Source organism: Bos indicus x Bos taurus, chromosome 29 (genome assembly GCF_003369695.1).
Source record: "Bos indicus x Bos taurus breed Angus x Brahman F1 hybrid chromosome 29, Bos_hybrid_MaternalHap_v2.0, whole genome shotgun sequence".
NCBI lineage: Eukaryota > Metazoa > Chordata > Mammalia > Artiodactyla > Bovidae > Bos > Bos indicus x Bos taurus.
The window spans coordinates 22030617-22043736 of record NC_040104.1 but is presented as its reverse complement, the minus strand read 5'-3'; the positions used below and the strand labels follow the sequence as shown (position 1 = coordinate 22043736).

At 42.7% G+C, this 13120-nt stretch overlaps 1 protein-coding gene across 4 annotated transcripts; it reads right to left on the bottom strand.

The window, feature by feature from the left end:
* Positions 1-5944: 5944 nt before the first annotated feature.
* Positions 5945-12372, bottom strand: LOC113886447 (sperm acrosomal protein FSA-ACR.1-like). 4 transcript variants are annotated; one of them, XM_027532635.1, is made up of 5 exons: positions 12232-12283; positions 9481-9944; positions 7643-7662; positions 7302-7408; positions 5946-6316 (listed from the first exon to the last, which is right to left on the bottom strand). In XM_027532635.1, the coding sequence occupies exons 1-5, from the start codon at positions 12281-12283 to the stop codon at positions 6192-6194; spliced, it is 768 nt and encodes a 255-aa protein (XP_027388436.1). In that variant the 3' UTR covers positions 5946-6191. The 4 variants fall into 4 exon arrangements, with proteins under 4 accessions (XP_027388435.1, XP_027388436.1, XP_027388437.1 ...); XM_027532636.1 differs by lacking the exon at positions 7643-7662 and having other exon boundaries at positions 7302-7421; positions 9420-9683; positions 9876-9944; XM_027532637.1 differs by lacking the exon at positions 7643-7662 and having other exon boundaries at positions 7302-7421; positions 9420-9643; positions 9881-9944.
* Between the last annotated feature and the right edge of the window lie 748 nt (positions 12373-13120).

The following is a 13120-nucleotide window of genomic DNA, read 5'->3' as shown; positions in this document are numbered from 1 at the left end:
TGGGAGAAAATCCCAAAGAAAATCTTTGGGAATCTGTTTATTCATATGACTCTAATTTCCTTTAGATTCTTTCCCTCCTTTTAAATTAATTTTTAAATTTTGGATTCATTTATCTTTAAGCATGATTGACTTGTATTCTGTTATTTTCAGGTGTACAACATAGTGATTTGATATTTTTCTTAGATTTTTTTATGTGGACCATTTTGAAATCTTTATTGAATTTGTTACAGTATTGCTTCTGTTGTTTATGTTCTGTTTTTTCGGCCATGAGGCATGTGTGGTCTTAGCTCCCCCACCAGGGATCAAACCTTCACTCTCTACATTGGAAGGTGAAGTCTTAACCATTGGACTTCCAGAGAAGTCCCTGGTGTTTTTTATACATTACAAAATGATCACCGCAATAAGTCTAGTTAACATCTCTTACTATACAAAGTTGCTACACTATTGTTCACTGTGTTTCCTATGCTGTACATTATATTCCCCTGACTTCTTTTGTCCCTGGAAGTTTGCACCTCTTAATCCTCTCCTTTAGCTCTTGAACATATCTCAAATGGTTGTTTATTGCTTTTGTTCACTAATTTCAATGTCAGGTTCATCTTGGGGCCAGTATCTTTTAAAAAAATTTTTCTTAGCTATCAGTTACATTTTCCTGTTTTTTGTTTGTTTTTTTTTTTCTGCTTGATGATTTGTATTATGTGGTGGACATAGTGAATGATGTATTTGAGAGATTCTGGACTCTGTTCCTCTGAAGAGTATTGACATTTGTTCTGGTAGATAGGTAGCTTGGGTTGACCTGAACTCCAAAGTTGGTCTTTGAGGTGGACAATAGCTGAAATCTCTGCTCAGTTCTCTCTCCTTCCAGGTGCTATTGTTGAGCCTCCTCGGATCAGTGTCAACCAAGAATGTGGTCACAGTTTATACTCAAGTTTTGGAGTTTATCCCCTCTGTGTTTCCCTTTCCAGGATTTCCCCCTAATTTTACAGCTGCTCTGCCAGCTCCAGCCTATGTTCTCTGACCTCAAGCCAGTAAACTGGATTTTTGCCACCCTATGACATATGGATTGAGAATACCCTTAGGCATAAAGCCTCAGAACTGTCTGTCTCACCCAGTGCTGTCCTAGTCTTTTTAGGGGTGACTTCTCTCTGGATCCCTTTCGAGGAATTTTTAAGTAGTTGTTTCTAACTTTTGGTTCATAGTTTTTAATTCTTATCTGAAGGAAGGTTAGTTCACCCAAACTAATCCACCATTCAGTTCAGTTCAGTCACTCAGTTCTGTCCAACTCTTTGTGACCCCATGGACTGCAGCACGCCAGGCCTCCCTGTCCATCACCAACTCCTGGAGTTTATTCAAACTCATGTCCATTGAGTTGGTGATGCCATCCAACCATCTCATCCTCTGTTGTCCCCTTCTCCTCCCATCTTCAATCTTTCCTAGCATCAGGGTCTTTTCAAATGAGTCAGTTCTTCGCATCAGATGGCCAAAGTATTGGAGTTTCAGCTTCAACATCAGTCCTTCCAATAAATATTCAGGACTGATTTCCTTTAGGATGGACTGGTTGGATCTCCTTGCAGTCCAAGGGACTCTCAAGAGTCTTCTCCAACACCACAGTTCAAAAGCATCAATTCTTCTGCGCTCAGCTTTCTTTATAGTCCAACTCTCACATCCATACATGCTGCTGCTGGTAAGTCTCTTCAGTCATGTCCAAGTCTGTGACACCCCATAGACGACAGCCCACCAGGCTCCTCTGTGCATGGGATTCTCCAGGCAAGAATACTGGAGTGGGTTGCCATTTCCTTCTCCCCATCCATCCATGACCACTGGAAAAACCATAGCCTTGACTAGAAGGACCATTGTCAGCAAAGTAAAGTCTCTGCTTTTTAATATGCTGTCTAGGTTGGTCATAGCTTTTCTTCCAAGGAGCAAACATCTTTTAATTTCATGGCTGCAGTCACCATCTGCAGTGATTTTGGAGCCCCCAGAAATAGTCTGTCACTGTTTCTTTTGTTTCTCCATCTATTTGCCATGAAGTGATGGGACCAGATGCCATGATCTTAGTTTCACAAATGTTGAGTTTTAAGCCAAATTTTTCACTCTCCTCTTTTACTTTCATCAAGAGGCTCTTTAGTTCTTCTTCACTTTCTGCCATAACGGTGGTGTCATCTGCGTATCTGCGGTTATTGATATTTCTCCCGGCAATCTTGATTCTAGCTTGTGCTTCATCCAGCCCAGCGTTTCTCATGATGTACTCTGCATATAAGTTAAATAAGCAGGGTGACAATATACGGCCTTGGCATACTCCTTTCCCAATTTGGAACCAGTCTGTTGTTCCATGTCCAGTTCTAACTGTTGCTTCCTGACCTGCATACAGATTTCTCAAGAGGCAGGTCAGGTGGTCTGGTATTCCCATCTCTTTCAGAATTTTCCACAGTTTGTCATGATCCACACAGTCAAAGGCTTTGGCATAGTCAATAAAGAAGAAATAGATGTTTTTCTGGAACTCTCTTGCTTTTTCGATGATCCAGCAGATGTTGTCAATTTGATCTCTGGTTCCTCTGCCTTTTCTAAAACAAGCTTGAACATCTGGAAGTTCACAGTTCATGTATTGAAGCCTGGCTTGGAGAATTTTGAGTGTTACTCTACTACCGTGTGAGATGAGTGCAATTGTGTGGTAGTTTGTGCATTCTTTGGCATTGAGTTTCTTTGGGACTGGAACGAAGACTGACCTTTTCCAGTCCTGTGGCCACTGCTGAGTTTTCCAAATTTGCTGGCATATTGAGTGCAGCACTTTCACAGCATCATCTTTCAGGATTTGAAATAGTTCAACTGGAATTCCATCACCCCCACTAGCTTTGTGTGTAGAGATGCTTCCGAAGGCCCACTTGACTTCACATTCCAGAATGTCTGGCTCTAGGTGAGTGATGACACCATCGTGATTATCTTGGTCATGAAGATCTTTTTTGTATAGTTCTGTGTATTCTTGCCACCTCTTCTTAATATCTTCTGTTTCTATTAGGTCCATACCATTTCTGTCCTTTATTGAGCCCATCTTTGCATGAAATTGTTCCCTCAGTATCTCTAATTTTCTTGAAGAGATTTCTAGACTTTCCCATTCTATTGTTTTCCTCTATTTCTTTGCACTGATCGCTGAGGAAGGCTTTCTTATCTCTCCTTGCTATTCTTTGGAACTCTGCATTCAAATGGATATATCTTTCCTTTTCTCCTTTCCTGTTTGCTTCTCTTCTTTTCACAGCTATTTGTAAGGCCTCCTCAGACAGCCATTTTGCCTTTTTGCATTTCTTTTTCCTGGGGATGGTCTTGATCCCTGCCTCCTATATAATGTCGCAAACCTCCATCCATAGTTCATCAGGCACTCTGTCTATCAGATCTAGTCCCTTAAATCTATTTCTCACTTCCACTGTATAATCATAAGGGATTTGATTTAGGTCATACCTGGATGGTCTAGTAGTTTTCCCTACTTTCTCCGATTTAAGTCTGAATTTGGCAGTAAGGAGTTCATGATCTGAGCCACAGTCAGCTCCCGGTCTTGTTTTTGTTCACTCTATAGTGTTTCTCCATCTTTGGCAGCACAGGATATAATCAGTCTGATTTCAGTATTGACCATCTGGTGATGTCCACGTGTAGAATCTTCTCTTGTGTTGTTGAAAGAGGGTGTTTGCTATGACCAGTCCGTTCTCTTGGAAGAACTCTATTAGCCTTTGCCCTGCTTCATTCCGTACTCCAAGGCCAAATTTGCCTGTTACTCCAGGTGTTTCTTGACTTCTTACTTTTGCATTCCAGTCCCCTATAGTGAAAGTGAAAGTTGCTCAGTTGTGTCCGACTCTTTGCAACCCCATGGACTGTATAGTCTATGGAATTCTCCAGGCCAGAATACTGGAGTGGGTAGCCTTTCCCTTCTCCAGGGGATCTTTGCAACCCAGGGATCGAACCCAGGTCTCCCGCATTGCAGGCAGATTCCTTACCAGCTGAGCCACAAGGGAAGCCCAAGAATACTGGAGTGGGACATCTTTTTTGGGTGTTAGTTCTAGAAGGTCTTGCAGGTCTTCATAGAACTGTTCAACTTCAGCTTCTTCAGCATTACTGATCGGGGCATAGACTTGGATATTGAATACTGTGATATTGAATAATCCAGCATTATTGGAAGCCGAAACTCCCCTACCCTTCAATTGTTACAACATATTTGAATTTATTTCCTCAAAATACATAGCTAATAGATTAGGCTTCCCTGGTGGCTCAGATGGTAAAGAATCCCCCTGCAATGCGGGGGTCTTGGGTTGGGAAGATCCCCTGGAGGAGGGCATGGCAACCCACTCCAGTGTTCTTGCATAGAGAATCCCATGGACACGAGAGCCTGGCAGACTACAGTCCATGGATTCGCAAAGAGTCGGACACAACTGAATGACTAAGCACAGCACAGTAGATTTAGCTATGTTTAATACATTTAGCTAATATTTATCTCCCTCCATCAAAAAAATAGCATCTATAATGTTAGTAGGATTTTATTTCTCTTTGTTTCTGACACCAGGGGTTCCCAACATGCACCACCATTGTTATATTTTTAATATATTTTAAAATCTGTCAGTTCAGATGTGTTGTACATGGTGTTTTTGACCTTGGCTGAGATTGTTCTGTGAGGTTTGCTTATTAGCTAATTTGACTTAGTGATCAAACTGTGCAGTACTGTGTCTATTCTGGATTTTTAAAGTTTTTTATTATGTATCATATCAAATTTACCACTGTATGAGTGGAAATTAAGACCTAATGTAGTTTTTATATGTTGTAATATTTCTTCAAGTAAATCTTTCCTACAAACACACACATAAAATCCTTGATAAGAACCAGAGCAAAAACATTGATTTTTCAGGGGTTTTTAAACAGAGGTGTGGGAGCAGTGGCTGATAAGAAATGGGCTTGTGTAGGACAGAAGTTTGGTTTTGGTGTTGAAAGAACTGTTTTACCTAATATTTATACTGTGCTATTTGCTCAGATTGAGATCATGCAATCTGGCCCTGGCTCACTGCTGCTCTGTAATCTTGATATGTTTGAAATGACATGGAATCTGAATATATAAAACATTTCTATGTCAGACTTTCTTACTTGTGAACTCAGGATGATGCTATCTTTCCTGTCTGCCTTTCTGGGCCCTTTTCAGTAGATTAGATGTAAAAACACTTTGAAGAGTGTAACTCTAATACAAGATGAAAGGGGCTGTATACAGTTTCCACCTGCCCTCTATGCTGAGACAAACCAGTGACATTGTGTGTGAGAAAAAGATTTAGTTAAGATACTTATGACCTGTTCTATTTATGTAGTAGATAAATTAAAAGGAATCATTATTATAATTCTGTTAAGCATAGAGTCTCCACTTATAACTCTCAAGGTCCCAAGAAAGGGTGGGTTTTGAACATTGTGGTAAGTAGAAGTGAGTTTGGTTTCCATAGGGATGGAAAGGTTGAGGTCAGAGACAAGGACTTGCAATATTATTTTAAGCTCCTAAAATGTTAGCACCTACTTTGCATTCCTCTTCATGGTCCCTGCCCTGGGGGACCCCTTCACTTTGAGGAATGTGGAATTGTTTAAAAATGCATCCACTTTGGGGCTTCCCTGGTGGTCCAGTGGTAAAGAATCCACCTGCCAATGCAAGGGACACAGATTTAATCCCTGTTCTGGGAAGAACCCACATGCCACGCGGCAACTAAGCCCGGTGTGCTGTAACTACTCAGCCTGCGTGCCTAGAGCCTGTGCTCCGCAGCTGCGACTAGAGAAAGCTACACACAGCAGCAAAGACCCACCACAGCCAAAAACAAACCAAAAAATGAAATAAATCTTTTTAAAAATTGCAACCACTGTAGTATGTGGAGCAAAAGGAAGCTCAGGGTGACCCTGCCCCTGGTTGATGGGAAAAGATGTCTGCCTAGCGTCAGTACTCTTTAATTACGCAAAATTTATTGAGAAAGAAAAATGTTGAGAGATAGGGTGAAGGAATAGGAAAGACGGAGGGCAGAGAAGGATGGGTAATGGCATGGAGAGGAAAGATAGGATATTAGGGCTTCTGGTCTGACAGGCAGAGAAAGATGTCATTAGCAGTTGCCTGGGGAAGACACTAAATTGAGTCCATTAGTGTGGAGGATTTTTGCTGCCTGAGTCAGGTCAAGAAGCCAGGGCATAGGCTGCTAGATCTTGTTGCAGAAAGACTGATTTCGACAGCATATAATTTGCATCCTGGTTCCGTGGGAGAAGAGGTTCATGGATGGGCACATGTTCTCACAGCCCTGAACCATGAATTGAAGTTTTCCACCTGAAAGAAGCAGAAACAGACTGTAAAGAGCACAGAGCTTCCTTGTTGAATCTTACTTTCATCATGGTCCCCAGAGTCCTTGCATAGGCATGACCAAGTCCTCCAACTTGCATATTCTTTCTCCCCTCCCCTTCTACCTGCTTCTTCTGGGCTGTTTCCCCATCAGTTGCCTACGCTTTCTAGTGAGGGACCAGACAAACCACAAGAGAAGTCAGGCAATGGGGTTCACAGGATAAAGTAACCAAGATCCCTTCCCTTATTTGAGGGATAAGGACTGAATACGGGCTTTCCAGGTTGCACTATGGTAAAGAACCCGCCTGCCAATGCAGGAGACACAGGAGATGCAAGTTCGATCCTTGGGTCGGGAAGATCCCCTGGAGTAGGAAATGGCAACTCACTCCAGTATTCTTGCCTGGAGAATCCCATGGACAGAGGAGCCTGGTGGGCTACATTCCCTGGGGTCACAAAGTGCTGAACACCTCTGAGCAACCGAGCACAAAGGACTGAGTGTAAGGGTGGAGGGGTGTCGGAATACACTCAGGCCTGGCAACTTGTGAACACAGACTAGTGGACAACTGTTGACTATTTAATTCATTTATTCAATACTTACTAAATGCTTGCCATGGACTAGGCATTGTGCTAAGTGCTAGGAATATATAGCCATGAACAAGATAGACACATCCTGAGTTTGCAGTCAATGTCCCACTGGCTCAAGGGGCAACTCACACATTAATAGGAAGAGACAATCTCCTTGTCTTCTTTTAAGACATCGGAGGCCTTTGGGGAAGGGCCTCTCCCTCAATAGCTGGAATTCTACTCTTGATTCTTGTAAGAATTGAGGTCCTCTTGAATCTCTAAGCTTCTAGGGAATCCCAGCTTGATCCCTCCTCCAGCCCCTGCCACCCTAACCACCCCCTCCCCCATCAGTACTCAAGCTAGCTGATGAATTCTCTGTCAAAGACCAGCCCATGAAGTCCCCACATACCTTCAAAGATCTTCTTTAACATGCACTGCTGGGAATTCTGAGTGGAGCAGACTCCCTCTCCACGAAGACATTTCCCTTGGTCATTCATATAAGAGCATGTGTGGCAGCTTAATGGTGGGCCTGAAAAATTTAAGATCAGCCTGATGAAATAACCCTGTGATCCAGGTGTGTAGCCTTGAGTCACACATCTGGGAAGGGATGATGGACAATAAGTAGAACCATTTAGTAGGTCTGAGAAAGCATCTTTTCCCTTCCATACCAGAGAAAATGACTTCATCCTTACTGCTTCATCTATGATATTCATTGCTGATGAATCCCACCTTTCTCCCTCCAGTACTGACTTTAATTCATAGCCCAGTGGCTTCCTGGGCATTGATCATTAGATGCCCTTCTGCTGTGTCTAACTCAATAGGAGCGATGGAACTTTTCACATGACATTCATACTCCTCACGATATTCTCAGTTATCCACAAGGCACAGACACTTGCAGTAAAATTTGTCTGATTAATAAGCTGTGTTAAGGACTTCCCTGGTGATCCAGTGGTTAAGACTCCTTCCAGTACAGGGGGAGGGGAGGGTTCAATCCCTGGTTGGGGAGCTAAGAACCCACATGCCTCAAGGCCAGAAGATCAAAACATAAAACAGAAGCAGTACTGTAAAATTCAATAAAGACTTTTTAAATAGTATGCATCAAAAGTAAATAACAAAGAAAAGAGAAATTGCTTTAAAAAAAAAAAAAACTACGTTGGAATGTTCTAATGTTGCAAACCTGGTAAAGTGTTTGTATCAATTTGCTACTCTAAAATTCACCTCAATCAGGGCAGTTTGTCACAAAGGGCAGAGCCTCTCTGAAATGACTCAATATTGCCTATTTCCACTGGCAATTTCCTAATTAAGGAAGCATAAAGTGGAAAGAATATGGGCTAATCTTAGCTTTGCTTCTTTCTAGCCAGATGAGGTAAACCTCACTCTCTCTCCTGAAAATTTGGAATACTGCTACTTACACAAATGGGGTGAACAGAAAGTGTTTATGTCTAGTAATAACTTGAGACGATAACCTTAAATCTTGTTTTTCTTCCTGAACAAACCCTTGTAAGAGCCAAAGAGCTGCAGTTGTCCTGGGAACTTATTTCTGTATCTTGCAGACAAAAGTGTTGGCATGCTTTACTTTCCAATGATAAAATAAACGGTCACATATTGAGGTCTAGAGAAGTCATTTTGGCTTATACATGAGTTAACTTGAATTTTTTGCTAACTACAATAGCTTCTTTGTGGCCTATCAAACATACATTGTACATCTCTTTTAATTAGTAAAGAAAATGTCACATTGACAAGAAGTTAAAAGTTCATATTAAAAATAAAGATTAAATACCCTTCTTTCTGGGACACTGATTCAAGTCCTCCACTGATGATTAAACTCCCTTTCCAGGTGGGGAGCCCAAACTGTACGTGCTGTACGTGTATGAACTGGTCTGTTGTGTTTTTTTAAAACCGCGAAGAAATATAACCCTGACTTGTTCAATATGCCTTGTCTGGACGAGATATAAAACTGCCAAAAACTGCTTCTCCAGGGCCGTTTCTCAGACTAATCTGCGAAGCCAACTAGTCCTCAGTTTGGCTCAAATAAAACTTTTCTATTATTAATGATTGTTTATTATTTCCACTGACATCATGTTCAGACAAAAAAAGCCCAGAGCTACCTGTCTGGTGCTAGCCATGTTGTTGGAGGATTTGCAAAGATTTTAACATAGTTTGTGAATAGGCTGATTTAGCCTGAAGCTCACCAAGGTTGTCTTCCATGAGCCCCTTCTTCCAGTGGAGCTGTGGGCATTCATTTTCCTAATTTCTAATGTGGAATGAAGTTGCAGGGACAGCTGGCAGTTTGTATTTTGTTTTTCTTAAAGAGGGCCCTCTGAACTGTTTAGCCTTCAAAAGCCCCACAACACCTGAATTCTGCCTCTGGGGATTATTGCAAAGAAATGTAAAGAGATTCTTTGAGAGAGTTGTTCGTTCTGTCTGAACTGTTCTTTCTTCTGAATGTCTTAAAACTGGCTTTCTTGATGTGTCACCTACTTCCCCCCGCAAGTCAAGGAAGGGTACCCATGCAAATACGACTCACCTGAGAAGGTGCTTGAAGGTGGGAGTTCTGAGGGCTGTTCCGCTGATGATTCGGCTGAGACCTGTTCGGCTGAGATCGGTTCAACTGCAGACTGTTCTCCTGCAGGTTTATCACTTGCAACCTGTTCGTTTGTGGGCTGTTCACCTACGGCCTGTTCACCGACAGACTGTTCGCCTAGAGGCTGCTCACCTATAGGTTGTTCCACAGAAAGTTGTTCACCGGGAGTGTGCTCATTCAGAGTGTGCTCACCTGCAGCAGCCTCCCCTGGAGCATGCTCAACCGCAGTAGCGTGATCAACTGGAGTGGGCCCACTTGCGTGTTCAACTGCCAAGGGCTCACCGGAAGCGTGTTGGGCTGCGGCGGTCTCACTTGAGCCACGCTCACTCAAAGTGTTGTCGATTGAAGAAGTCTCATATAAAGCCTCATCCAAAGGGTTTGCAAGTGAAAAGTAGTCACTTGAGAGTTGCTGAACTGATGCTTGATGATCCATAGAGCCAAGAAACTCATCAGATTGAGCTGATGCTGCTGGGGTGGAGAAGTAATAGAAGAGAGATGGTGAGGGTGAGAGAGGATGCCCTGGTAAGGCGTCCTTTCCTATGAAGCAAGGCTCATGTTGTGGGAGCGCTGGGTTTCTGGGGGTCTGGTCAAGCACCTGAAGATACTGCAGAGGCTGGAGGCAGTCAACCGATTGCTCGAGGGACCGTGAAGGCCAGGGGTGTTAAGGAACTGCAGAGGCTACCTTTGTGATTGAAGGGAAGAATTTTAAGATCCGCAGTATTTGTGTGGATCTGTGTACCCTGAGTGGGCACAGGGCACCAAAAGCACCTGTGCCTCCCTGACAAAGACAGCATCAGGAAATCAACATCCCATCGTTCATGTAACCAGAATTCCACCGCTCGCCTCCCTCCAGTTCCCCTGTGGGTGAAAGGTCGGAATGGAGATACAACGGAGAGAGACTCTGCAGTGTTTCAGCAACTGAGTAATTCTAGCTGAAACCAAGGGCGGAAGATTTTAAACTCCAAACAAAATGATTTTGAAACTAGAGAGGACAAATATATAATGAGGCCACGAAAATTACCAGAAGGGATTAAGACCTTTATTTGGCAAGTTCATGTTTTTTCCCACACCCAATCCCCTATCCATGTGGTTGGGAACCGAAAACCAAGTTGCCATGAATTATTAAGATAAAAATATGATATACTTCTATATCTCTGCATTGAGACTCCTTTTGATGTACCATTTACTCCTACTTCATGGAGTTGTCATGAGTCTTCAATAAGATAAATTGTGAAGTGCCTAGTCCATTGCTGAAGTGCTCAATTAACTTTAATTTTTCCTTCTCCTGACCTTGCATTTGGAATTCCAAAACTCTTAGCTGGTCACTCTCTTCTGACTTGTCTCTCCTACATTTAATCCAGTTTATCAATGACCGTCAGACGAATACTCCTTAAGTACAGCTTTTATTTTATTAAGTGTAGCATCATGCAGACAATTTGATTATTACTCTTTTTTAAATTATTATTACTCTTTGAGTAACTGATTTAGGCTGAATAACCTAGAAGAGGGTGGGGAATAGACTTTAATGATGAGTATTTATTAATCCTATCAAAAAGCTGAGAGGAATGTAATATAGTCAGTATAATCCTGATTATAATCCTGTAAGAATTTATGTGTGTGTGTGTGTATCTTGAATGATTTGAAGTCCTTATAACCAATGACTTTCAAAAGACTAACATTAGAATATGTTGATAAAGGAAAGATAAGATAGACTAAGGCTTTTGCATAAGTGCTCAGTTGTGTACACTCTTTGCAACCCTGTGCATCTGCCAGGCTCCTCTGCCCATGGGATTTTTCCAGGCAAGAATACTGGAGTGGGTTGCCATTTCCTCTTCCAGAAGATCTTCCTGACCCAGGGATAGAACCTGCATCTCCTGCATTGGTAGGTGGGCATTCTTTACTGCTGTGCCACCTGGGAAATCTGACTAAGGCTTTTAGGAGTTTTTAATTTTAAAAAGTTGTTACAGAAATACTACCTGCTTGACTGATTCTTCAAAAGTGAACAGAAGTTTCAACAAAGAGATTTTTAATACAAAAAAAAGAGGCTTGAAAAAGCACACTCCTTTCTTAGTCATTCTTATCATTTATGACTCACTGCCTCACCAAGTGGCTAGCACATACTACCATCTGGTATGTAGCTTGTTTCTGAGTCAATTTTTGAAAACCGAAGAGGGCAAAAGACAAAATCTCAGAGAACCAACATTACAGAAAACACTCTCATTTAATGGAGAGCTAGAAACTCATGGCCTCTGGCTTCTGCAGGAGGAAGAAGGGAATAGAGCTCACCCTGAATGGGCATCCTGAGAGAGGAGAAACAGATGACTGAACAGATAGACCAGAACCGGGAAGGGGAGGCTTCTAGGATCTCTGGCCCCGGGACGACTTTCAGGCATACCTCACTCCTTTCTCCTGTGTCTTTCCTTCTACCTTAAGTACACGAGGATCTCACACACTCAGTTCACTGGGGCAAACCTTCCCAGACTTCCAGAACCCTAGACCTGTCTTCTCATTTCACAGAGCATCAGGTACAACGTCAAGTGGCTGAAAGTATTAGGAATGAGCTGTGCCAAGCTAGTCTGTGATGGTGAAGCCATTAACTAGGGGGAATCAACCGATTCAGCAACTCTCAGAGTTGAACTTGTTCAGCCACTCCTGCTTCAGATTGGTCTGGGTAACTAAGATACTGGTCTTCGTTCTTCAAGGGCCTTAAACAGGCCTCTTCCATGTCCACCTGGAACCAAGAGAGAGGACTCACCTCTGGCAGATCCAAGGAAACACAGACTCACTAGTAGAAGGAAATTCTTCATCTGGATTTTGGGCAAGAGGGGACCCTGGTGTGGGGCACCCAAGAGCAGTGAAGAAAACCTGTGAGCGGAGGCTTCCAGTGCCGAGCCACAGAGTCTGCAAATTCTAGAACCTCAGAAACAATCCATGATTCCTCACAATGGGTTGTGCTGATCAGGTGCCTGATCCGGCATGTTGACGCTCTGGCAACCCCCAGCAAACCATACTGTGAGGGCTGATATGCCCCGTGCCTGGCACTTTATTGTGGCTCTCTGCCTTTTCTTTAAAAAATCAAGTTGCCAAAATAACATATATACTCTCTGTAATAAATTTTAAAAGCCATCTACTCGCTTTTTAAAGTGTTCATGACAGTGAGGTGTGATTAGCTGGTTATTTTTTTATTTGGTTCTCTGTATGAGCCCTTTTATTTGGGTCGGGGGCCTCAGAAGGCTGATCTCTATTGAGCTGATCACCTTGAAGGCTGGTTGGGTTTGGCTTCAGATTGTGTTCAGCCAGTGGAAGACTGGAGAAGGGAACACACACACAGATTGAGACTGAAGTATTTATTCCTTCTATTACCTTCCTACCACAGTTCAGACGCTGGCTGGGTCTTGACAGGACAGTTTCTGTTCAGTGTCTCTCCTCATGGTTCCGGTTCTCCACCAGGCTGTGGGAGCATGGCTTCCTTCCCCTCCCCGCTGAGGCCTAAGGAGGATGATGATTTCTTACTGTTGCTAAACCTGGATGCCCCAACTTTATTTTTCTTGTTTCCTTAATCCTGCTCACTTCTGTCAATCATCTTTTCATAAAGGTCCATATCAATCATGGTTTCGGCAGGAAACAGATGGCAAACTCAGATG